Source organism: Macaca fascicularis, chromosome 4 (genome assembly GCF_037993035.2).
Source record: "Macaca fascicularis isolate 582-1 chromosome 4, T2T-MFA8v1.1".
NCBI classification, from domain to species: domain Eukaryota; kingdom Metazoa; phylum Chordata; class Mammalia; order Primates; family Cercopithecidae; genus Macaca; species Macaca fascicularis.
In genome coordinates, this window is record NC_088378.1 from 33555449 (window position 1) to 33582208 (window position 26760).

The 26760-nt window shown below is 38.1% G+C and overlaps 1 protein-coding gene across 8 annotated transcripts in view; it reads right to left on the reverse strand.

Annotated features, from left to right (window-relative positions):
- Positions 1–270: 270 nt before the first annotated feature.
- ARHGAP18 (Rho GTPase activating protein 18) overlaps positions 271–26760 on the reverse strand; it is a 194480-nt gene continuing 167990 nt past the window's right edge. For 3 of the 8 annotated variants that reach the window (XM_045391553.2, XM_045391552.2, XM_065543384.1), the window contains 6 exons: positions 24584–24682; positions 24230–24436; positions 22821–22961; positions 7679–7803; positions 3705–3766; positions 271–1889 (listed from right to left, as the gene is read on the reverse strand). In XM_045391553.2, coding sequence (XP_045247488.2) covers positions 1798–1889; positions 3705–3766; positions 7679–7803; positions 22821–22961; positions 24230–24436; positions 24584–24682 — 726 coding nt within the window. In that variant the 3' untranslated portion in view covers positions 271–1797. The remainder of the gene's footprint in view (positions 1890–3704; positions 3767–7678; positions 7804–22820; positions 22962–24229; positions 24437–24583; positions 24683–26760) is intronic. The other 5 variants (XM_074037031.1, XM_005551797.4, XM_074037032.1 and 2 more) reach the window with 3 other exon arrangements.

A 26760-nucleotide genomic window follows, 5' to 3' on the forward strand; every position in this document is an offset into this window, starting at 1 on the left:
TCTTTTTTTTTTTTTTTTTTTGAAGTAATATACACCTAAAATGTTCTAAGCCCTTAATTTTTCTTTTATGTTGTTAATTGTTTTCAACCCACTAATAAGTACCATTTTGCTAATTGGGAAATTAATACATATTGTCAAAGAAACAGACTAAACTGTATTTTGAAAATCCTAAAAAATAAAAATTTGTAAAAGGAAAAAAACTAAAGATGAAAACACATTTATATCTCTGACATCTTCCTACTTTAAAAATGACAAAGAAAATAGCAGAAATAAAATAGAGGTGACTTTTAATAACAAAAAGAGTCCATTTCTCAATATTAATAAAGAGCAAAAATACTCATAAACACATAGGATTAAAAGTAATGATTCCAAGAGAAGATAATTTAGAAAAAGGCATTTAATTACAAAATTTTCTTTTAAATAAAAAAAGCAATGGCACGAATCACCACAAAATTATTTAAGTGATCATATCCACAGGCTGTTCTTGTAATTATATGCTAAAAATTTATGACTGTTCTCATTAACACCATTCCCCCCCCTTAATTAGAGACATCAAGAGCTTCTGAGAATGTGTAATTTTTCCTAAAGTACTACTAAAAGTATCATAAACACCGTTTGTGCAGCATTCATTTACATCACCTTTTATTTACTACCTTCTAAACTCATAAAATATTTAACATTTCTCTACTTCATTTCTCTTATTTACAATACAGAGGCTCATCTCTTGTCACAATATGGTTTGTGCATTAAAATCCCTGGGAATAGGCTTTTGACAATATTTTAATAAATTGACTCCTATTATTTAAAATAAGAACACAAACAAAAGCTTGTTCACCCAGAAGAATAACTCTTCCAGTAGACTTATTCAGGAGTTTAAAAAAAATCCCTCTTTAAGTAAAGTACTTTCTTCAACCATTACTGGATTATACTATCATGCATATTTATAACGCTAATATGACAACACGTAAAGCCAGCTATGACTTTTAAAATTCCATTTAGAAGAGTACAGCAGACAGAAAGTGCTTTGGCTTTCACTCTCTTGTTATCCATAATCCAGTTATTATTTCACATGGGTATATTTTATTTATTCTTAGTATATAAGTATTTAATGGTTCAGTAATAACTGGCAGCTTCTGACAGTCCTATTTTCTTGATCGCTGATACAATTCTGTGAACATAAGTCAGATGAACTGAAAAAAAAAGCAAATCACCTCCTGTGATACAGCAGGAAAAGGTGGAACGTTATTATTTGAGCAAATGATTCAAAGAGATGAATACTAACATTCTGTCGTGACAGGAATACTGTGAAATTAGGTATGTTTTAATGTGCTATCTTCACAACTTGCCATACCTGGTATTTGTTATCTTTTTGGTCAAAAAGCAAACCTAACTGGGAAAGGGCAGATGTGAGGAGGTAATAGAGGTGAGGGAGCATATATTACAGTATACATGAGTTTAGGAGAAAAGAGTGGGAAGAGAATACATTTTCACATATTAAAAAAAACAACTATGTCACATCTGGACACATTTCACAGAGCATATGAAAACTGCCCATAAGCTAATTAAGCCTCTTTACTCTCACTCCAGAAATTTTTTTCTAATAATAACATTAATAATAATTAATATAATTCTGGCAGCAGCACAAATCTATGACTTTTTAAGGCTTGAGGGAGTCATTTTTAAATAGTTGGGTACAACTGAATAATCAGAGTCCTGCCATTTCTTTTATTTACACTCTTGACTCAGCAAGAATTATTACAGAAGGTCCACATGGTTATCTGCAGCTGGTTAAGTCTTCTACAATGGCTTTGACTTTATAACCCACTCAGCATTTGGGTTAAGCTGATATAAATCCTTCATGTAAGTGTCATCATCAAGGCAGCGTTCCCCTGTTAAAATAGATGTTGCGTCAGTTTAATACAGCAGGTAGATTGGTATGCAATTTTAAACTTAAGCTTAATTATTTAACTCTTAAATCTTGGGCTTCAACATACTTATTCTACTTTGGGAGGCTGAGGTGGGCAGATTGCTTGAGATCTGGAGTTTGAGATCAGCCTGGGCAACATAATGAAACCCCGTCTCTACAAAAAATACAAAAATTAGCTAAGCATGGTGGCTCGCACCTGTAGTCCCAGCTACTCAGGAGGTTGAGGTGGGAGGATGGCTTGAGCTCAGGAGGTGGAGGTTGCAGTGAGCCGAGATTGCGCCACTGCACTCCAGCGTGGGTGACAGAGGCAGACACTGTCTCCAAAACAAAACAAATCAAAAAAAAAACTTCTCATTCTTTCCTGTTTCTCAAAATATTGTAAAAATTGGCCAACAACTGGAAAAGTAAAATTGATAGTCTTTCTCTAAATGAATAGGTTTCAAATTAATTTAGGAAGCTGAAAATATTTTGTATGATAGGCTTTTAAATGGTTCCTTAAAACCTTAATCACCTTATTAGGAGGGGCAATGGTTCTGAATCCACCTAAGAAACTACACTTAATTCCCAAGATCTAAAAGTAAAAGAATAAATCAAATATATTAATATTTAAATAACCTTTACTAATAGAGTTAACAATTCCAGGTTTCTAGTGTCATGGCCTATTTAAAGAATAAGCCTTCACATTCCTATCTTTAACTTTCAATAATTTATTAACATTTTTAATTCCCACAAAAACATTCTACATAATTTATTGTTTTATATGTATGTATGTATATATGTGTGTGTGTGTGTGTGTGTGTGTATATATATATATTTTTTGAGACAGAGTCTCGCTCTGTTGCCCAGGCTGGAGTGCAGTGGCCTGATCTCGGTTCACTGCAAGCTCTGCCTCCCGGGTTCACATCATTCTCCTGCCTCAGCCTCCTGAGTAGCTGGGATTACAAGCACCCGCCACCATGCCCGGCTAATTTGTTTTTTGTATTTTTAGTAGAGACGGGGTTTAACCATGTTAGCCAGGATGGTCTCGATCTCCTGACCACGTGATCCACCTGCCTTGGCCTCCCAAAATGCTGGGATCACAGGCGTGAGCCACCGTGCCCGCCCTGTAAAATTATTTTTAATTACTATTTTGAACTTAACATTATTTCATTTATTTCTTAATAATTTTACCCTTACCATTTCCAAGAGTCAAAAAAGAGAAAAAGATTATTTCAAATTTTTAAAAAGAGATGGGTAAGACTCACTGATAATTACAAAAGGGTAAAATATAAAACATGGTCAAAATTAATTCATTCCATTTTTTAAATCACTAATGTGAATCTGAGTGTGTGTGCATGTGTATAAAATTTAGCAGTAAATCAACTATGGCAAAAGTAAATCTGCTTTTACTAAAAATATCTAATACTGTACTATAATAAAGTGTTATCTTAGCCTTATATAAACTCAACTACTTCCTTTACTATGTGACATGAGTATATTAAAAAGAAGAGAGTTTTGAAAAACTTGCATCATTAACCATTCCAGGAGTTATTCTTACTGTATAGGGAACTTGCCTTTGCTGAAATTGAACATAGATGGGCATTTGTACAGAAGGAGCTCAAACAGAGCCTGAAGAGAAAGGTCAAACCATTAAATAAATTCACAATATTCAGCAACTATCTAAAGCATGGTATATTTTACTTCTAATTTCCTGTTCTTCCTCCAAAGACATAAATAATAACCACTGGCAATATCCAAACAGCATGTGAAATGTAAAGAGAAAAAAAAACCTGCTTACCAATATTTCCTCCAATTTCATACAAAAAAACTTCTCCTTTCTTGAGAGTCTGGGCAACCCCACTATGAGGGACAAAACAAAGGGATTACTTGTATCATCAAACAGCTTGCAAGTAAATCACTTTAACGTGCTTGGGGAATTCTGGCTGGTATGGAAAAATTCATAACTTAGATACACTGTAATTATCTACACGTTTGTATTTTCCCATCTGTTAAATGTACCCAATAGGTAATAAAAGTGTCACACCTGTACATTAAGATAAACAAATGGAATTATACATCTGAAGGCAAAATAGTAAATCAGTATCTAAATTTGTAAAATTCAAAAGAAAAGTTAATGTAACATTTCAGCTGCCAATCAAATTATTAATACGATTATCCACTTTGTATACAAGCCTAAATGGTCCTCATAAAACTATTAAAAGAAATGTTTCCACCTTAGTTTTCACATTATGCTTATTCAATAAGTATTTATCATGCGTTTGCTGTGCTGACAACTCCAGTAGTGTGCAAGATGCATATAAAGAATAAGACATGCGTCTGGCTGGGTGTGAAGGCTCATGCCTGTAATCCTAGCACTTTGGGAGGCCAAAGCAGGTAGATCGCTTGAGCCCAGCCTGGGCAACATGGCAAAACCCCGTCTCTACCCAAAATACAAAAAATTCAGCCGGGCATGGTGGTGAGCGCCTGTGATCCTAGCTCCTCGGGAGGCTGAGGTGGGAGGACTGCTTGAGCCCAGGAGATGGACGTTGCAGTGAGCTGAGATTGTGCCACTGCATTCCAGCCTGGGAGACAGAATGAGACCCTGTCTCCAAAAAGACAAAAAAAAAAAGTGTTTAAAGATTTACACTCTTCAAAGAATAAAGTGTTCCAGAACAAGCTTCAAACATAAAAATTGGTGAAACTCAGTGGCTTTCAAATCTTTCTATAAAAGAATTACCTGAGAAACCTGCTAAAAATTCAGACCGAGAGCTCTAGAAACTCAGATTTAACTGGTCTAGAATAAAGCCCAAGAAACTGCTTTTCAAATGCTCTATAGTGGATTCTGAAGCATGGCAAGGTTAGTAGACCACTGAGATAAGGCCCTGAAGACACGCTCTCTGGAACTGAGAAGAGAAAATCAGGTCTGACTTGTGTTCGAGCCATTAGGAAGAACATGGTATAGCGGCAGCCTCCTCACCACCCACGGAATGGCTTCTGGTTCTCCTCCTTTCTCTCCCCGCCCTGTGTCCCTGGCACACTGGAGGGCTCTCTGGGTCCTCAGGCTATGTTCCACCTGCTGCACTGCATCTGATCCACTTTGTTTCCAACCAGGGTGTAGGTTTATCTTTTAAATTAAGTAATTTAATCATTACTATTTTTGTTTTTAATCTAGTACATAACACAATCAACTATGGGTCTAAAGAGAGTCCCTATTTCTGTGAAAACCAAATTGAATGTTTCAGGAGACTTGATTTAAAGAAAGACATCTAGTTAGATATTGCTCTCAGACTGATTCTCAAGTATCTGTGCTCCACTTTAAAGAAACAGGAACTAGATTTCCTGGCATACTCAGATTTTTGCATAATGCTAATCAACAAATTCATCATTAAAGAAAAGGCAATAATCCTTTATCAAAGAATGAATGAATGTGCAATTTATTATACATATATTGTATGTCATTCATGTATCTATTGGCTTCAGTTGAGGAGGTGGGGGGAGAAAAAGAATGGAAGGATATAGAGTTTCCAACTGCCCCAACACAGGTGGAATACAAATGGAAGAAGCACAGGAATGTGGTGGAAGAAATATATAAACATTTACTGAGAATTTCACTTATTATGTGGCCCAGACAGACAGTGCTATATGTGCACGATCATTTTCCTAGTTAATTACAATAATAGACGCTATTCTGGTCCATTCTTATAAATGAGGAAGTTGGACTTAAAGAGATAAAAACTAGCTGAAGGTGAAACAGAAATAGTTAGCTTTGAAATCCAGATTGCATCCGCAAGCATAGGGAAAGGGGCTGAGGACTGGGTGCGGAAGTGAGGTAAATGGAGGAGAAGTTTACCAGACTTCCATCTAGGTGGAGAAGGATAGGAGGAAGAGCGGGAAGAAGATACCCTAATCCGGGTGTAGCAAATGCTTATTTAATACAAACACAACAAGCAGGAAATCCAAAATTGTCAGAGGATAGTTGTCACAAGTTGGTGCTTTCTGTAACAATATACCTATGATTGTTTCATGCTGTACCTTAAATATTAAAGTCACAGTTGAATGTGGTGTACAGCTTCATAGTCTCACACTATTAGCAAGTAGAGGGACAAAAGCACAGACTAAATTGAGCACTTGGGTCCTGAAAGTAAATGTAAATTAACTGTGTCTGGCTGGAAAGAGCTGCTTATATCTGAAGTCTGGCCAGGTCTTCAGGTACACATTCTGGGAAACAATGAGAGCATGGCTGGTGGGAAGAATGGCAAAAGTTAGTATCTACTAAGTCAAAGTAGGGAGCAGAGAGGAAGTGGACTGGCTTTGCAGAAGCTGCAAAACACTATAGGGAGGAAAGACATTTGAGAACTTCCAGCTGCCCCCAGGACATAATCCCCCAAAATCCATCTACTCTCAGACTCTGCACTAGTGGTTCCCAGATCTATGGTGCTCTGTAGATCCTCCAGCCAGCATGGAGAATGGTTATGGGACTGCCTTTGGAGTGAAACCACAGATTGAGAATTCCAGTTCTACCACCTATGAAAAAATGTGTGACCTTGCAAATCTCTGTTTTCTCATCAGTGAAACAGATGCAATAATAGCACTTACTTCAGAGTGCTGTTTTGAGGGAAGTTTACACTGGCTTATTGAAGCCTAGATATTACCAATAAACCTCTCTCTCATTTCATCACCATCTGTTAGCTGCACAGAGTCATCCTTTCTCCCAATTTATAAACCCTAAGGGAAGGTACTTTAAAATATATGTTTATATCTCCCCTTCCATTTATGGTACTAGAAGTATGTAACATGTTTGTTCTGTTTAAGGCCCTGTGCTAGAACAGAAACATATTACATACTTCTAGTACCATATATTAAAATAGGAGAGGCTTTGGCGGAAAGCTTGATTGAAGCCCCCAAATGTTAGAATGAGGAGATTAAATTCAATGAAAGACCAAGAGAGAGTATTCGTAAACTGAGATGCCAGTGCCCTGGATTTCCCTCTGTTTTTAAACATTTAGTTTATTTCAGTGACTGAAAATGAGGCTGGAGAAGGCATGAAAACATGACTTCAGCTAAAAGAAAGAATTCAAAGGGCAAAACCTGAAAATTCAATATACTTGTTAGAATCTCTAAAATTTAAGAAAAGACACTACAAAGTGTTGTGGAAAGGGCATACTCTACTATAGTGAGAGGGATGCTAGCAGCTTTCCAATGACTTTCCCTGCCCCGTCAACCCCAAAATATAGATGAAGGGCCTGTTGTCCTTAATGAGGATGGTATGTTCTCCCCTTGAGACTTCAGCACTCAAAGGCCTGGTTTTCCTCTTTCAATTCTTTATGGTTTGTTTTTAAATTTGACCATTTTGAAATTCATTATATTTCATAGAAAAAGTTGTGTCTTTTCTTTATTTTAATGCCACTGCATCCTAATTAGTAATTTTTCTTACAGCCTACAAACAGTAATTAACCTCCAATCAACATATCCTGGAAAGAATATTGAGTGGTCTCGCTTGGCAAGCCCATCATAGGCCCAGTGAAGGAACGCTCAGAAATCCTGCTTGAATCAAGCTCAACCTGAACACAAGCCACATCAAATGAACTAAACTCATTCTAACAGTCTAATGGTTAAGTCTGCTGTTCTCTTCTTCTGGGAACACAACATTTTTAAGCATTTCATACTACCCCACAATTAAAAAAAGGAAAAAAAAAAAAAAGCAGCAGCGAACGGGAGAGAGAGAGCAAGTGAGTTATGCCATGGAATAATTAACACAAAACAGGCCTCTACCTTTCTTGGCTGAGAAACCTGGCAAGTACATCACTGGCTTTTAGTTCTTCAGTTAGCTGTATTGCCATGGAAACTTTCGAAAGATGGGGAGCTTGCACTCGAATCACTCCCTGAGGAACGTCAGCCTGCAAAGCAATAATGACACTGGAACAAAGCTGGCAGCAGCTGGAATGTGTAACTCTACAATGCATTATATAGTAAGTGTGCTTAACTACTACACATTTTACTTCACTACATAAAAACCTTAACTACTGTATAATGTAATTTGCTAAATTACATCAAACCTCAAATATCCTCTTAATGGTGATAGGAGAACTTTATAATGCCTGTGCAGTAATGCTTAATTATTTTTAAAGATGTAAAGAATGACAGCAATAACCATTACTGCCATATTAAGTGCTGATTTCTGAGTATTATCTACTAGAGGGTGCTTCTTCATGTAGCAATTTATGAAATTGAATCAGAAAGAAGTTACTTTGTGTGCTATTGCAATATGTACATTTGAAAAATCTTCCTGGACATTCACAAAATTTCACAAAAATTTTTTTGTCTCTGAATCTTTTATAAAAAAGAAACATGCTTTTCTATTTATATTATGTCTGTTCCCCATTTGGTTAATGAGCTCATGCTTTTTGGCTATACACTTTGAACTTACGATGACCCCTTCTAAATCTTTTGCCCACGGATGTGAAAAACATTTTATGGATTCGAGGATACCAGTGAAAGTTTATGAGGTTTGTAATACCAAAATGTCAGCTATAGCATTAGAAATATTAGGCTTAATTCCTAAATGATTTTGCTAAACTAAATACTATTATTTATAACCATTATGACTTAGACCTTAGAATAAACAGCAAGCATAAATCATGTTTAAAAGATAATGCTTTAAAAAATATAAATACCCTGCTCAATTGAACCAAAATTTATTAAGCATCTACTGAGTACTGGATATTGTACTATGTTTACTTACCTAGTAATAAGAAACAAGTCCTTTACTGCATAATATTATTTTATGCCCACAATATCATGTCCTTTTTTTTTCTTTTTAATGTACACAGTCTTGAATTTTTTTTTTTTTTAAATAAACATCTCGGGAGTTTGAGACTAGCCTAGCCAACATGGCAAGACCCTGTTTCTACTAAAATTAAAAAAAATTAGCTGGGTGTGGTGGTGCCCACCTGTAATCCCAGCTACTTGGGAGGCTGAGGTAGGAGAACTGCTTGAACCCAGGAGGCGGAGTTTGCAGTGAGCCAAGACGCACTCCAGCCTGGGAGACAGAGTGAGACTCCATCTCAAAAAATAAATTAATTAATTAAATAAATATCAAGCAGAGATATACAACAGATGCCATTAATCTGATTTCTTTCAAAGTTCAACAAAAATAATATACCTTTAGAATCAGGCTCTATAAAAATGTAGGTACCCTAAAAGATTTAATATTGCTTCTCAGTAATATCAGATATTTAGTGTGGGAATAACAAGAAAAAGAAGCAATACTGTATAAGACTGTACAGTGAATATGGGACTGTGTAAGGCCACGGACTGCAAACAACAGCTAGACCTGCAAAGGTATCACAAAGGACCTGACCATCAACCTCAGAAATCCTGCTGCAGAGTGGGTGGTGCCCCACCTGCCTCCTTCCTCTGACCAATCAGTGAAGGGCCACAGAACACATTACTCCAAACCTTAACAAAAATAGACAAAGGCTTCCAGGGCCTTGCACTCATGATTTTGCTGGGCTAACTTTGGTCACAGCATCCTCTTCTAACTTCTCTTGCAGGACATATTATGCTCAATTCAATCTGTGAAGGACAACCTAATTCCAACCTCCCAATTCCAACCTGTGCCCAAATCCCTCAATTCCTGCTTCATCTTTCTACCCAGCCTGAATCCTTGGCTTGGTTTTTTGACTTATTGATACTTTAATCTATGACCTTGACCTTATCCCTAGGATACAAGTATAATTTCCTCTGTCCTTGATTCTGTGACAGGCTTTATTTTCACTTGTAACACTTGGGAAAACATGCTGCTTCTTGCAATGGATGGGGCATTTCATGTGGTACAAAGCAGTTATTAAATCAATGGTGTAACATACAACTCAGGGACTCCATGAACTTCTCCCTGGGGTTTGAACTCTAGGTTATTTCCCCCTATGGCCATTCAACCTGTTTGCATGGCCTCACCTATCTGTTGCCTCATAGAAGGTGGAAAAGAATAAGTGGCATGGACACCTTTAACGTTACACTGAAAATTGTAATAGCAACATCTGAAGCATTGAGACTGTGCTCGTAAAACCCCAATCTGCCTTGTCTACTCAGTAAGCACAACAATATTAGTATTTTGAATTCTGTTAGTTTATCACTATTATTACTATTGTTTTGTAGAGGGACCTGAATGGCAGGCTAGAGTTTGCAGATAGCCATGTACTTTATATGGAGGTTAAAAGTTAGGAAATCCTGGTTAAGTCATAGTGTCAAATATCCTTATATATAGGTTTATCAGGGACAGAAATTGCTCCTATAGTCACATCTTATCCAGCCCTAGAATATCAAGGCAGTCAAATCTACACTGACATTTAAAGTGAAGATGATTGGATTAAGTTTTTATATAGAGAAAGTCCACAATAAATGAGTTGCAAAACCAAAATGATTCAGAAAATAATATATTATCATAGAGAGTTTAGGGATATGGTAACCTTAAGTCAGCTCCTTGCCTTTCCCCCCACTATTTCTTGTAGCACCACCTATTGTTTAGATAAAAAGGCCCATCAGCACTCCAAGCTTTCCTATCTTTGTGTACGTTCTACTCCCCCTCCCAAATCTCTCTCTGCTAACCATTTTTCAAGGCTCAGCTCAAATACCTCAAACTCCATGGACTCTTCCATGCTCCACAGGGTCAAAAAGAATCTCTTCATTCTCATTCTTATAAAGGAGCCCTGACTCTCCTTTATAAGGGTCCTACTATATGACCTGTATTCTGGTTGTATGCCACATGTCTTACTGTCATATGTAGCCACCCATCAATGTTTATTAATTAAATGAATCATTCAAAATTACTTATTTTTTGTTTGTTTTTACAACAATTACAACATAAACAAAGTAAAATTAATCTAGAATAAAAGAAAGTATGCAAAGGGGTATCTCCTTAATGGCAAAAAAATCATCTTAGGAACATTGTCTAAAAGAAACAAGTTAAGGTGCCTCTATCCACCATATGGTATTCCTTCCACTACCAAGAAAAGACAAGAAGGGAAAGAAAGCAGAGAAAAGGAATTAAGTATGCTACAAGAGACGATTCAGTCACTTACTTCTGTAGAGAGTCAAAGAGAAAAGCCAGAGTTACTAACATTAGCATGTACCTGCTTGGGGATGTAGTCTCTTTTCCCCTCCAACACCTCTCATGAAGAGCTGAATGTATTAGTCTCTTCTCGTGCTGCTATGAAGAAATACCCAAGACTGGGTAATTTACAAAGAAAAAAGGTTTAATTGATTCACAGTTCCTCATGGCTAGGGAGGCCTCAGGAAACTTACAATCATGGCAGAAGGCACCTCTTCACAGGGCAGCAGGAGAGAGAAATGTCAAACAAAGGGAAAAATCCCTTATAAAACCATCAGATGTCATGAGAACTTACTCGCTATCACAAGGACAGCAGCATAAGGGTTACTACTGCCATGATTCAATTACCTCCTACCAGGTGCCTCCCACAACACATGGGGATTATGGAAACTACAATTCAAGATGAGATTTGGGTGGGGTATCATTCCATCCCCAGCCTCCCAAAATCTCATGTCCTCACATTTCAAAACATAATCATGCCTTTCCAACAGTCCCCCGAAGTCTTAACTCATTCCAGCATTAACCCAAAAGTCCAAGTCCAAGGCCTCATCTGAGACAAGGCAAGTCTCTTCTGCCTATGAGCCTGCAAAATCAAAAGCAAGTTAGTTACTTCCCGGATACAATGGGGATACAAGCAATGAGCAAATGCACCCATTCCAAATGGGAGAAATTGGCCAAAACAGGGGGCTACAGGCCCCATGAAAGTCTGAAATCCAACAGGGAAGTTGCCAAATCTTTTTTTTTTTTTTTTTTTTTCCAATGGAGTCTTGCTTTGTCACCCAGGCTGGAGTGTAGTGGCGTGATCTCAGCTCACTGCAACCTCTGCCTCCCGGGTTCAAGTGATTCTCCTGCCTCATCCTCCCGAGTAGCTGAGATTATAGGTGCTTGCCACCATGCCCAGCTAAATTTTGTATTTTTAGTAGAGACAGGTTTCACCATGTTGGCTGCTGGTCTTGAACCCCTGACCTCAAGTGATCCACCCGCCTTGGCCTCCCAGAGTGCTGGGGTAACAGGCATGAGCCATCATGCCCAGTCTAACCAAATCTTAAAGTTCTAAAATGATCTTCTTTGACTCCATGTCTCACATTCTCACATTCAGGTCATGCTGATACAAGAGGTAGGCTCCAACAGCCTTGGGCAGCACTGTCCCTGTGGCTTTGCAGGGTACAGTCCCCCTCCCGGCTGCTTTCACAGGCTGCTGTTGAGTGTCTGCAGCCTTTCTAGGCACATAGCAACAGCTGTCAGTGGATCTACCATTCTGGGGTCTGAAGGACAATGGCCCTCCTCTTATAGCTCCACTAGGCAGTGTCCCAGTGGGGACTCTGTGTGGGGACTCCAAACCCACATCTCCCTTCTGCACTGCCTTAGTAGCGGTTCTCCATGAGGGTTCTGCCCCTGCAGCAAATTTTGCCTGGACATCTAGGCATTTCTGTCTATCCAGGCATTTCCATACATCCTCTAAAATATAGGCGGAGACTCCCAAACCTCATTTCTTGACTTTGGTGTACCTACAGACTAAACACCATATGTAAACTTGCCAGGCTTAGGGTTTGCACCCTCTGAAGTAATGGCCCGAGCTGTACCTTGGCCCCTTTTAGCCACGGCTGGAGCTGAAGCAGTTGGGATTCAGGGCACCACGTCCTGAGGCTGCGTAGAGCAGGGGGGCCCTGGGCCTGGCCCAGGAAACCAGTTCTCCCTCCTAGGCCTCTCTGTGATGGGAAGGGCTGCCTTGAAGGTCTCTGACATGCCTTAGAGACATTTTTCCCATTGTCTTGGTGATTAACATTTAGCTTCTTGTTACTTATGCAAATGTCTGCAGTGGGATTGAACTTCTCCCCGGAAAATGGGTTTTTCTTTTCTATCACATTGTCAGGCTGCAAATTTTCCAGACTTTTATGTTCTGCTTCCCCTTGAATGCTTTGCCGCTTAGACATTTCCTCCACTAGATACCCTAAATCATCTCTCTCAAGTTCAAAGTTTCACAGACCTCTAGGGCAGAGTCAAATTGCCACCAGTTTCTTTGCTACAGCAGAGCAAGAATCACCCTTATTCCAGTTGCCAACAAGTTCCTCATCTCCATCTGTGACCCCTCAGCATGGACTTCTTTGTCCATAACACTACCAGCATTTTGGTCAAAGCCATTCAACGCATCTCTAGAAGTTCCAAACTTTCCCACATCTTCCTGTCTTCTGAGCCCTCCAAGTCTTTGGGAAGTTCCAAATTCTTTCATATTTTCTTATCTTCTTCTGAGCCCTCCAAACGGTTCCAACCTTTGCCTGTTACCCAGTTTCAAAGTCACTTCCACATTTTCAGGTATCTTTACAGCAGCACCCCACTCTATCGGTACCAATATCTGTATTAGTCATGGTTCTCTAAAGGGACAGAATTCATAGCATAGATGTATACATAAAGGGGAGTTTATTAAGGAGTATTGACTCACATGATGACATGGTGAAGTCCCACAATAGCTCATCTGCAAGCTGAGGAGCAAGGAAGCCAGTCCGAGTCCCAAAACCTCAAAAGCGGGGAAGCGGACAGTGCAGCCTTCAGTCTGTGGCTGAAGGCCAGACAGCCCCTGGCAAACCACTGGTGTAAGTCCAACAGTCCAAACCTTGAAGAACTTGGAGTCCAGTGTTCGAGAGCAGGAAGCATCCAGCCAGGAGAAAGATGAAGGCCAGAGGACTCAGCAAGTCTGTTCTTTCCACTTTCTTCTGCCTATTTTTATTCTAGCCATGGTGGCAGCTGATTAGATGGTGCCCACTCACATTGAGGGTGGGTCTGCCTCTCCAGTCCACCAACCTAAATGTTAATCTCCTTTGGCAACACCCTCACAGACACACCCAGGAACAATACTTTGCATCTGTCAGTCCAATCAAGTTGACACTCAATATTGACCATCACACGAAGAAGGCCTCTAATAGTATGACCATACGCCCATGATTTCTAAATAAGCTCAGGTATCATAGCTTTGGGGAGTACGACCATGCTTCCTTATGAAATGAGGTGTTGAGTTCAGGGTGGTATAAGGACTTGCACAGAAAGCACCACATCTGACCCAGGAATCTAGGATCTTTCTGATAGTTAAGAGTTTTAATAGAGTCCCAAGGTACTAGCTTCTGGGGGCAATTGAGAGTTTTCACGTATATGTGTAATGTTAGGTAATTGACATATAATTGACATAAAAACCACAGGCTGGTTTTTGCCAAGATGGGAAGCAGCATGAGTACCCTCCTACAGATTCCTTCTGGCTATGAAATAAAACATTTCCCACATCCCTTTCCCTCAATGAGCAGGGAATGAGGTTAAGCCACCTTTGAGCTCAGCAAGAAACCGTCCCAAGCTACAAACTGTAATCATTTTGACTTATTTCAAACAGCTTGAATATCAACATCCTTGGAAAGCATTTCATTAAACTAACAATAGTACATGGTTTTCATTAAACCTTCCTAGGCTGACATTCCCTGACCACTAGAGAACCTGTATTCTATAGCAAGGAAAGCGTGTGTGTGTGGTTTGTGTGTCTATGGGATATGAACATTTCTCAGCTTGTTTATTTCTGCAGTGATTCATTCTATCCAAATTCTTACAACGATACAGAGATTGAGAGTTTGACTCAATATGGATCTACAATGTTCTTTATCTCCGAAGAAGAAATGAGTTTAACCAATATATATAATGGTAAAACTAAAGAGTTAAACTTGTTTCTGGGAAGTTTTTTGCTGGATATCTTGACAAGGAAGGCCAAATGATATTTATGAAGATGACAAACAATAAATTATGCCAAAGCCATCATTTAAATGGTGTATGACAACCACTATTAAGTACTAGAATCATGCTCTATCGAATACTGAAGCTATTAGTATACTAATTACATTGAGATGCCAAGCTTTGAAAAGACACAACATGCCTGATAGTTAAGCCAAACAGTCTGTTCTTAACTTGAGCCATAATAATAACTGAATCTGTACACAGTATGATCTTTATAACCTTTCTATTTCACATGTTTTAATCTAAAGTTGTGACTCTGTCCCCTGCATTTTTTTCCCCATTGAGAGAGGGGAGGAGTGTGCTTGCGAACTGCAGTTATGTGAGGTACAGCAGGACTGGAGAAGGGCAGTATTTGACTAACACACCATCAAAGAAAAGTCACAAAGGATTTTACAACTTCAAGAGTGTTAATTTCTTATGCATGCAAAGATTATAATAATAGAGAAAATGACCTCATATTGTCTTCACATGTTTTACATATTGAAATAAAGTTTATATTTCTAAACCTGATTTTATTATTATCTGGTTAAATAACAATTCTAGCATTTTTTCATAAGATATATAAAAACACTGCATTGCTCATATTTTTGCACTCTAGAGATTAGAAATTGAATGTCAGACCTGTAGAAGAGGTCTTTTTCTTTTCCATTAAAAGCTAATTTAAATGTAAAGCTGACATTTTTTATGCTACAGAAAACCCTTTTTATCTTCAAAAGGGCAAATTGGAAATATAGCTTTTTCAAAAAGAAGGCCAGATATAACACATATTTTAGAAAATTAAACAGGGACATTTTAGCAAGGTATCTTAAACTAAAATGGTATATTCATCACCCTAGTCTGAACTGACAATACTGGGAAGTGGTGATATAAAAGGAATTCTCTAATGTCTTGAACTATGTGCTAATTATAATTGGATTTTTGTTATCCAAATGCCTTAAACTTTTATCCAACTCACAGATTCAGAGGATTTTAAAGAAAGGCTTAAAATAACTTCCATAGTTAATAAGCATTCAATTTCCAATGACATAAGTTCTAGTATTTTTTATTTTAATGTGGTATTTTTATGCACTATTACAAAATCAGGGAATGTCATAAAAAGAAATAAGATTTTGTGCTTGATATTGTAATTTGATTTTCCACTTGGATCCCCAAGTAAATCCAGACACTGTTTCCAGACCTAAAGCAGATGCTTGAAACAATACCTGCCGCAACGCTTTGCAGCGAGAACCATTAAATGAAATCAGAGTTGCAATTCTAAACAGAGTTGTGCATAAAGGCACGCAACTCTGGCCACAAACAACTCAGCATCTACACCACACTGCTTCCAATGCCAGGATTCTTCCAGTGGTAGCAACAGATTTCTTTTTCACAGCCATAGCCCTACACTCTAAAATGTGACAAGATTATTCTGGAACTTTTAGCAAGTCACGTAAGCTCTCTAAAGCTTGAGTTCCTCCCTGGTAAATTAAGGGTGTGATACTAGCATGTCCCAAGTTAACACTAACATTAACCCTAGGAGAGAAAGCCTTTTGTTTCCTTGACCTGTGAGGTCAAATGTGGTGAGCAGCATACGGCATCTTTGACAGAATCTCACAGAGCCACTCTGTAGCCTCACTCTCATAAACGAACAGCCTCCCTTTGAGAGGTGAGCTTGAATGGCAGAAGAAACATCATACAAACCTAAGTCACAATAACCCTGAGGCCTGGATGAGTCAACAAATCATAATCAATTGTTCATCAAAGCTGCCCCCACATTCTTAGTAGGCAGAGATGCAATCTGAGGTAATTATAAGATATCTGGCATTTCCTTTAAAATTCTAAAAGGAAGAAACATGTGGGAGATAGGATGCAACAAGATCAGAAAAATGTGTTCGATTATTGATGATAAAGGTTTTGGGGGGCTCATGTACTATTCTTTCTACTCATATGTGTGTTAAAAAAAGTTTCATGATAAAATTAAATATACATGTGCATACACACATACAAACACACCAATAGGAAGAGGGAATTACCCTTCCAGTTTTTAGACAATACACACGCCCAAGTCCTGCCCTGGGAGAGTCTGACTCAGTGGGTCTAGTGAGTCACCCAATCATGGTTTGCCTTTTGTTTTGTTCTAAAATAATATTAGTAGGCCAGGTGCAGTGGCTCACACCTGAGATTCCAGGTGTGAGAGGCTGAGGAGGGAGGATTGCTTGAGGCCAGGAGTTCGAGATCAGCCTGTGCAACATAGCAAGACCCTGTCTCTACAAAAACGTTTAAAAATTAACCAGGCATGGTGGTGCATGCCTGTAGTCCCACTTACTCACGAGGCTGAGGTGGGAGGATCCCTTGAGCCTGCAACTTTGAGGTTACAATGAGCCATGATTGCACCATTACACTTCAGCCTGAGTGACAAAGCCAGCTCTTATCTCCAAAAATAAACAAACCTTTAAAAACTTAAATATTACAGATGCCTCTATTGTGAACTTCTGGTTAAACACCATTAATCTGATCCTAGGCTATCATTTTATAAAAGAAACTGAAGCCCACAGAGGTAAAATGACTTGTCACACTCACTCATGGCAGAGCTGGGGCTACATCCTCAAGCCACATGACTTCTGAGGTCTATGTGTGGGTGCAGGTGTGTGTGTTATCAATCCCAACAAGTTAAAGGCTATCAGAAAATGATTGTTATTAATGGTCTACAATTTTCTTATTGTTCCTCCAACTGTTTCTTCCTAGTATAATTAATGCATAAGACATATTAGTATTTAAGAACATCTACATTTGAACCAAACACTTAGTATGCTGTAATCACTAAAAACACTTGCCTTATGAGGTAAATTGAGTACATCTTACAAGCTGGCTCAAATTATTAATTACCTAATCTAGCATGTCTTAATTATACGAATGCCCGATTTTAAACAGTTAGCTTTAATAGCATACAAAATTATTATTTTTTAAGAGGGGTGTCACTGTGTTACCCAGGCTGACATCTAACTCTGGGCTCAAGTGATCCTCCTGTTCAGCCTCCCAAGTAGCTGGGACTACAGGTGCATGCCACTGCATCGAGCCAAAGCCTCTTAAAAATATTACCTTGAAGAATGTTTACGATCTATAATCTCTCTCACTCTCCAATCCCTGGCAACCTAGCTTCTTCCAAAAATTATCATTGAACAATGTTTTGGGGAAACTAATAATTAACCTTCAAATTCAAAAACCTTTGTCCAATGTTAACCTTACTCAGCCTCTCCGCAGCATTTGGCATTACTAACCAAGCTCTTTTTACTTAGTCTACTCTTTCTGCCTGGGCTTCAGATAAACTGTACATCCTTCAACTTTCTCTTATTTCCTATTATTTCCTAGCATCCTTTACCAGCTCTTCTTGAATGGCCCATACTTCAATATTGTAATCCCTAGAGATCTCTCTTTGTCTCTTTATTTTCTTACTCCTATATCCACCTTGTATAATATGAATCACTCTATGGCTTCAACAACAATTTCTAGGCTCATCCCAAAGCTGTGTCTCCAATGCTGGATGTTCCTTAAAATTCAGGCCCCTGTAGCCAACTCTCACACAGGCACGTTAACCCAAAGTGTCAAAAACTTACTTTTAAGCCTGTTTCCCTTTTGCTTGATGCTAATGTCACCCAAGGCAAAATTTGGCAAGTCATTGTAGATTCCCTTCTTCTTCCACACCCTTCACATCCAATCAGTATCCACATCTTGCAGGGTTCCTATTGGCTCACATTCTAAAGTTTTTTCCATTCTCAACTGGGCCTTGGCTCTAGCCTAGAACCATTTTAAGAACTACATATAAAACATATTTTATAACAGCAGTGATCCATGTTCATTGTATTACCACCCATAAACCCAGAGTTTTGGTATATATCCTTCTTAGAGTCCTTCTGTGATCTATGGCGAAACAAAGGATAATGGTGAAGACTCCATGGATTTAAAGTCATACAGATTTGGTTTCAAATTCCAGCTCCACCAATTCCTGTCTAGATAACCTTAGTAACTTTAAGATCAGTAATTCTCATTTTCCTCATCTGAAAAAAATTACACAATAATACACTCCAATTGGACTACCATAAATATTACATGAGACAATGTTTATACAATGTTTAGCATCATGCCTGATCTATGAAAACATTAAAATCATAGTTACTACCCCCTAAAAATACAGCACTACACCACTCACTGATTCCTAACTTCTTTTTTCACATAGTAACAGATTACGAATCTCTTCAATGTCAAGATACACATTTGTACATTTTCATGGTATTTCGCTGTATAGATATGCCATAACATATTTAACTAGCCACCTCTATTCTTTTGGATTATCTCTAATTTTGGTCAGTGTAAGAAAATGACAATGAACTTAACATAAATATTTGCTTGCTCATGCTATTACTCTCAATTTCTGAGTCCAGTGAAGCGCATGGTTTTCAAGACTTTGCCACATGCCACTGTTCTCTGGAAGGACTCTACCAATTTATATACTCCCATCAACAAGGAAATTACCTACCATCTCCTACTTACCCTCCAGTCTTACATTCCCTCAATCTTTCCTTTGCCTTTCTGCAGTTCCCTATCATGCACAGAATAGAAACTTTGCTCTCTCTCTCTCTCTCGAGGCTCACTCCTGCTTCCCCCATCTGCCCCTGTCTCTCTACGCACCTAAGTGGCCAGTTAGTATGACCTGATTGTCTCTCCAAACATTTCAAATATCCCCACTTATATGTCTAATAGACATCATACTCAACAGGTCCTAAATTGAAATCACGAAATTGAAAGCAATACCATCCTTCCAATTTCTCAGGCCAAAAATCAGTCATTTTTGACCTATTTTGTTCTCCTACATGATTTCCATCAGGAAATCTCAATAGCTTTAACTTCAAAACAAAATCCAGAATCCAACCATTTCTCCACTTTCCAATGCTGATACCCTGGTCTGAATCACCATTATCTCTCACCTGGATTACAAGAACCTCTCAAATGATCTCCCTATTTCTCTTTGCCCCCTTATAGTCTATTCTCAACACAACAGCCTAAGGAATCATTTTAAACCATAGTATAGATTTTCAAGCCTTTGTTTCAAACTCCCGTTTCACTCAGAGTAAATCCAAATTTCTAAAGATGATCTGTCGACAAGGCCCTATGCAATCTTGTCCCCTTGCCCCCTGACCTCATTTCACACTACCATTCCCTCTGCTGGCTTCACTCCAGTTACAATCACTCCTTAAGGTAAGTTTCTACCTTAAGGATTTTGCACAGACTATTCTTTCTGCCTGGACTGAGTTTCCTGAGATATATACACAGCTCAATTCCCTGCCCTTCTTCTTGTCTTTGCTTAAATGAATAATATCCAGACTATCTCAACTTAATAGTGCCAGGGGCTCTCCTTCCCAATTCCCCTTGTTCTGTTGTTTTTATTACTTTTGGAGGATAAACCACATACTAACACATTATATGAATTACTTCCTAGATTTACTTTTATTTTTAGAATTTAAGCTGTAGAAGAGCAGTGATTTTTATATGTTTCATCCAATAATTTATATTTCAAGTATCCAATAATTCCTGGCACACAGTAGGCACATATCAAGTAACTGTTTAACAAATGAAAAAAACTACCCCCAGGCAATTTCATGCCCTATAGTTTCATACTGCATATTTGAATGATTTGGAGGAGAGTCAAGAAAGTACAGCAACCAGACAGAATGAAGGAGGGGGCGTGGCTTACAGCAAAGTAGATGGTCTATGTTCCATCCAAAGGGAACAGCTTCTACTCAATTCCAGGCAATTGCTACCCTGCTCGAAAGCAGGCCCCTTACCGCCAGAAGATGAGGGATGTCCCAACATCCATTTGTTATTCAGATGGTGGTTCAAACTTTCACATTAAATCTTTTAGTTTTAGAATTCTGGCAGTTGCCAGTTGGAAGAAACATGCAAAAAACTCTTGTTACTTAGTGACTTACCACATATCCACAGTATTTGAACTTAGCTTGCACCTCTACTTGTTCTGTGATTGCTTTCTGTGTCTATTTACTCTCCCTAATAAAATGACATAATTTTTTTAAAAAACCTTTGGATATTGATTAGAATTTTTTTTTGAGATGAAGTCTCACTCTGTCACACAAACTGGAGTGCAGTGGCACAGTCTTGGCTCACTGCCTCCTGGGATCAAGCGATTCTCCTGCCTTTGCATCCCAAGTAGATGAACTACAGGTGTGTGCCACCACGTCCAGCTAATTTTTATATTTTTAGCAGAGACGAGGTTCCACTGTTTTGGCCAGGCTGGAGATTAGAATTTTTCTACCAAAATGACAGGCCAAATGGACCTCCACCATGGGCTGCGATGTCAGAAGGCTTCCTCTGCGGGTTAGATGGCTCCTCTCTAGTGACACCTGAACAACACTGATTTATTTTTCACATCTCAGCTTGACTCCCCAGTGAAGCCTCTCTCATGCGTACTTCCTGTTTTGTCGATGACAGTACCGTGGTCAGGCTTCAATCACATACCTCTGAGCTACATCCCTTCTACATCCCTTCTCCTGGCTCCTCGAGGGTGAGCACTCAGCTCCCTGACTCCCTGGGAACACCTAACATAAAGTGGGGGCCTAGCACCAAGGTGGCAGTAGCATTTTGTTAGATGAGTAACTGAATTTCACATAAGGGAAAAACAAAACAAAACTCAAATGCTTTTTCCCATAAATGACAAAATCACTAAAATATTCCATCTCCAAAAAGTAAACATTTCATTTTTTCTAAATATTATTAAAAAGGTACACCCCAAATATTTCCTTAAGTAGATCCTCAGCCTCAGAGTATCACGGCTGAATGCCCTATAAAAAGACAAGGCTATAAAGTCACTTAATATGAATGAGAAGGGCTGCAAAACAGATTTTATTCACATATTTACAATGGTCTTAGAGGTAACAGAACATTCTAAATTTAACCAAAAGCCAAACAAAAATGCTTTCTAAAAGCCTTTAGGATAATATCAAGGCCTTTCTAAAAAAAATAAGCATTATTTACAACTTCTCTTTATGTTTTTAAAGATATTTAAAACTTGATTTAAAATGTTTTACAATGCCAAGAAAGTATTATTTTTTAAGAGTGAGAGATACAAATAAATCTAAGAGAAAAACTTTGTTTTTATGGTTACTGGATCCATAAGCAGGTCATAACCAAAAATTCAGACAAAGGCTGATAACTGCATTTTCACATTATTCCACAAGATGTCAGCATGTAACTAAACAACTTCAATGGTGGTGGTAGAGGGAGGAGGTGGATTCACTTAAATAGAACAATAGAAACCCGTTCATTTCATGATCTTACGCTACAGCTTTGGTAACTCACTTCATAAACGCATATCCATGTATATTTCATTATTGTAAACCCAGTTCTTAATATATCCTTACAGTACTTTATAAATACAGCTATTTAGGTATTTCTTTTTTGAAACACCTTAATTTTTTTCTTTCCAATTTAGCTCTCAAAATTCTTCTGATCAAATTAAGAACCTTCAAATACTTATTAAAGTCTAGGAATAATCCTCGGCACAACACAAACATTAACCTATTTGTCTCTCTGGATTAGCTATTTTCCCCCATTCTACAGATGAGAAAAATTTAGAAAAAAAAATGTCAGTGGTTCACGTGGGGTTACTTACTCACTCTAGATTATATATTCAGTAGGCCACTAGAGTCTCTGCAGGAGAGGTAGGGGTAGGGGTAGGGGTGTGTGTGGGGGTGTGTGTGTGTGTGTGTGTGTGTGTGTGTGTGTGTGTGTGTGTTCAGTCTTGTCTTGATATCTTCCTTTGTTCCCCATTAACAGCTCACATGCTGAGTCACCAACACCTGACCAACTATCAATCCTGATCATTAGCAGCAGTAGTAGGAAGATAGTTACTGATGTCTTTCACTTACAAGTAGTACCAAAGCCTAGTAAGTGGCAGAAAGTCATACTATGACGACATTAAATAAAAATATTTGGTATTAAAAAATAACTTAAAATCAGAATAGACACACGTCTCCACTATTTTCTTACATCATTTGTACTCTTATCTTGCTTTTCATATTTTTCTCGGTCATAAGCCATTTTCTTCAGCAGTTTCTTCATGGCTCTTTTATCCTTTTTATGATTTTCCGTGTTTTGCTTCCTCACTTGGTTTACAATAAACTTGGGAATCTACAGAGAAAAGGAATTAATCTTAGAGAGGAAAAAGAAATGCCAGCATTTTAAACTACAGAAAAAAACTGTATTTTTTAAATTTCGAAAGGAGTAAAGAGTTTCTCTTTTTGATAAGACTGCCATTTTCCATGCAGTATTCATTAAATCTGTGAAAAGAAAGTGCTTCATATTATTCCCTTACCAGGTGTGCAGGGCATCCACGTGGTGTAATTCACCACCCACTGTGGAAGGTTCCAAAAGAGGCTTTGTGAAGTTCAAGGACACAGTGGCCTTCTTCCAGACTGGAGACCCCCTGAGGTGACGAGCAGTAGAAGCCACCACCTCCATAGGTCTTTCCTTTTGCAGCCTCCTATCTACAGCCCTGCTAGCTAACCTAAAGTCCCCTTCTAATAACCAGCTAGCCTCTGCTGTCACGAGAGAAGGAACAACTCCCCAAGAAACAAGAGCTGATAGGTGGCTAGCAAAAATCCAGGACAAATTTATCCTAAGAAATCACATTAGCAAAAACAAAATATTTTAAGGTATCAAAATGTAACCATGAAATAAGGTTGACAAACACTGAGATTTAATAAATGGACATTAATTTTTTATTAAAAAACACATTTGAAATCATCTACATCAGTTGTCTTTTTATAGATTATAAAGACTTCAGGATCTAAATATCATCACTCTTTTTAACAAATTAATGTTTGGAAGTTCCTCAAATAAGAGATTGAAATATTCAATATTATAATTTTGCTTGGAATTCCTTTAGGTCATTTTTTTCTAAATGCTTCTAAGATGCCTCACTGAAAAATTATAAATTTCATTGGAACATGAGCACCTAATCAACGAAGGCTCTCATCCACTACCATCCACTGATAAACTGTCAAAACAAGCTCAAAATAAGTGTAAAACAGAGGAAACCATTTTTAAAGATGTTCTCAGCAATAAGGGTACAAAATGCATGCACCCCTTTCAATAAAGGGTCTATGAATAAGAACTGAATAATCTGAAACGAAGATAGCATGGGCTTTTAAAAATAGAGCAGGACTAAACACTGAGAAATGGGAAAATAGGCAGAAGTAAATAAAAAGTACTTCTTACAAGGCATGTTTTGACATAATTTTAAAACAGAAATTCACAGGGCCCTCCTTACCTATACAAATAAAATGTCTTTAATATTTTCTGCACTCACAAATTTTAAATGTAATTTAATAAAGCTAATAACAAACATGTAGTATGTTTTTAAACTACTAAGAACAAAGCATATGATATATACTTACTGTCCACAGAAGTTTTTGATACTTAATCAATAAGTGCATGGTATTTGCTGTCCCAGCTGCCATTACAAATTCTCGCTGTTCACTGGACTTCAATCCCAACGCATGACACATAAAGAGGTTTGGGGCCATGACCATTGCTACATTCATGACTGTCATTTTATTTTTTTCTTTATTATCTATTACTCTTTGGAGAAATTCAAGAAGGGCCTGAAACAGAAATGACTCTTTTGAGATTGGTGTCATATATGAAGGTAAAAGATTAAAGCACTGTCGCATATGCAATTTTTATTTCATTAAAAAAAACAAGTTGTGTATAAGCACAGTCGACTAATCACATCCAACAGGCCCTGTTACCAAGACTTCTCCATTTGGTTGATGCTCCCTGAGGTGGAAATTTGCTTCTACTAAGGACCTTGGTGCTGGAGAATGAAGCAGGGATGGCACATAGCTGAACTAGGGAGCAGAGAGAGGAGAGGGGAAGTGTCAGACCTCTGGCCTATGGGAGTCATGGAGAGCTGAAAAGTAATTTAAAACATCATACAAACATTTGCCTATTTTAGGAAGTGCTGCATTTTCCTATGTAGAGACTTTTAAAAATTACCTCAAAAAGGGTCATTCGACTCCAGTTTCATTTGCTTTAAGGCAATCAATATCTGGCTGATATGGAACTTATAAAGAATGAACCAGGCACTGGGCATGGTGGTGTACACCTGTAGTCCCAGGCCCTGGGCATGATGGTGCACACCTGTAGTCCTAAGTACTGGGCATGGTGGTGCAAATCTGTAGTCCCAGGCACTAGGCATGGTGGTGCACACCTGTAGTCCCAGATCGGTGGGAGGATCATCTGAGCTTAGGAGTTCAAGTCCAGCCTAGGCAACAGAGAGAAACCCTATCTCGGAAACAGAGAAGAGAAGAGAAGAGAAGAGAAGAGAAGAGAAGAGAAGACAAGAGGAGAGGGGAGGGAATATTGTGATAGAAAAAGTGGAGAAACGAAGAAAGACCAAAGAGAAATTTTTTTTTTTTTTTTTTTTTTTTTTTTTGAGACCAGGTCTTGCTCTGTTGCCCAGGCTGGTGTGCAGTGAGAGATCATAGCTCACTACAGCCTCAAACTCCTGGGCTCAAGTGATCCTCCTGCCTCAGTCTCCAGAGTAGCTGGGACCACAGGTGCACGCTACCATGCCTGGCTAATTTTTTTTATTTTTCATAGAGGCAAAGTCTTGCTATGTTGCCCAGGCTGGTCTTGAACTTTTGAGTTCAAGAAATACTTCCACCTCATCCTCCCAAACTGCTAGGATTACAGGCATAAGCCACCATACTCAGCTGATAATTTTTTTTTTTTAATGAATGGAAAAAAAGGAACTTTTCATCAGAACAGGTTAGGTTATGCTCAGCTTGATGCCACGTACATCCACCCCTATTGCAGACACTCATTGTCCTCTGAAAGTACCTTCTCCAAAAGATAAAGGCAGCTGAGGTCGCCCTACTCTAACAGGGCTTAAGATTTCTCTTTTGCCTTCTTCATTTGTTCTAGAACAACAGTAACTAATAACTGCACAGGTATTCAATGTTCTTTATGAATGAGGCAGTTTATGAAGCACATTATAGAGATTACTTAATCCTAACTTGGAGACAGACGCTGTAATTACCTCCATTTTACAGATGAGAAAACAATGTTTGAAGAATGTAAGTAACTTCCCGGTGGTCATACAGCTAGCAAATCCTGAGAAAATTTAATTACATGTCTATCTGGCTTTTGTTTCTAAATTCTTAACTACTAAAAGAATCATTTTTTCATAGTTAGCCTAAAATCCCTACCCTAAAAAAGCCAAATATACTATACTAAAATGGAAAAAGGAAAAAAAGTGTCTATCTTTCAAAGAATTTCAGGAAAAAAAAGTTACTGTAAGTTCTAACAGGTTGCTCTTGAATCAAGTTTAGCTGCTATATAGACCTTGAAAATTTGAAACAAATTAAGGACAGAGCTTTAATATCTAACAATGAGATTTATGTATCTAATTTCTAGTACAGTGCTCAGAAAGTTAAATTGTAATCCAAGCATAAAGTTATATAAAACAACATGTTCTCAAATGAGGACAAAAGATTAATTGAAGTTTAGAAAAAATATTTAATGTTGTTCCACAGAGACCAGAATAATTGTTCAGGGACCAGTGTATCTCTTTCTTTATGAGCATAAATTACAGAGATTAGGTAATAAACCATTTTAATTGTGGTGTGCATATGTAATAACGTTACTCAAAATATTACTACCAGAATACTAGAGAATAAGACAGTTGATATAAAATTAACGAAATGTTAGCCCAGCCCTTGCTGAAGGAACTGCAGAATTTTCTATCTGAACCTTAAGAATTTCCCCTTTTTATATATATATATTTTTTATTTCAATAGTTTTTGGGATATAGGTGGTTTCTGCTTACATGGGTAAGTTCTTTTGTGGTGATTTCTAAGATTTTGGTGCGCCTGTCACCTGAGCACTGTACAAGGTACCCAATATGCAGTCTTTTATCTCTCAC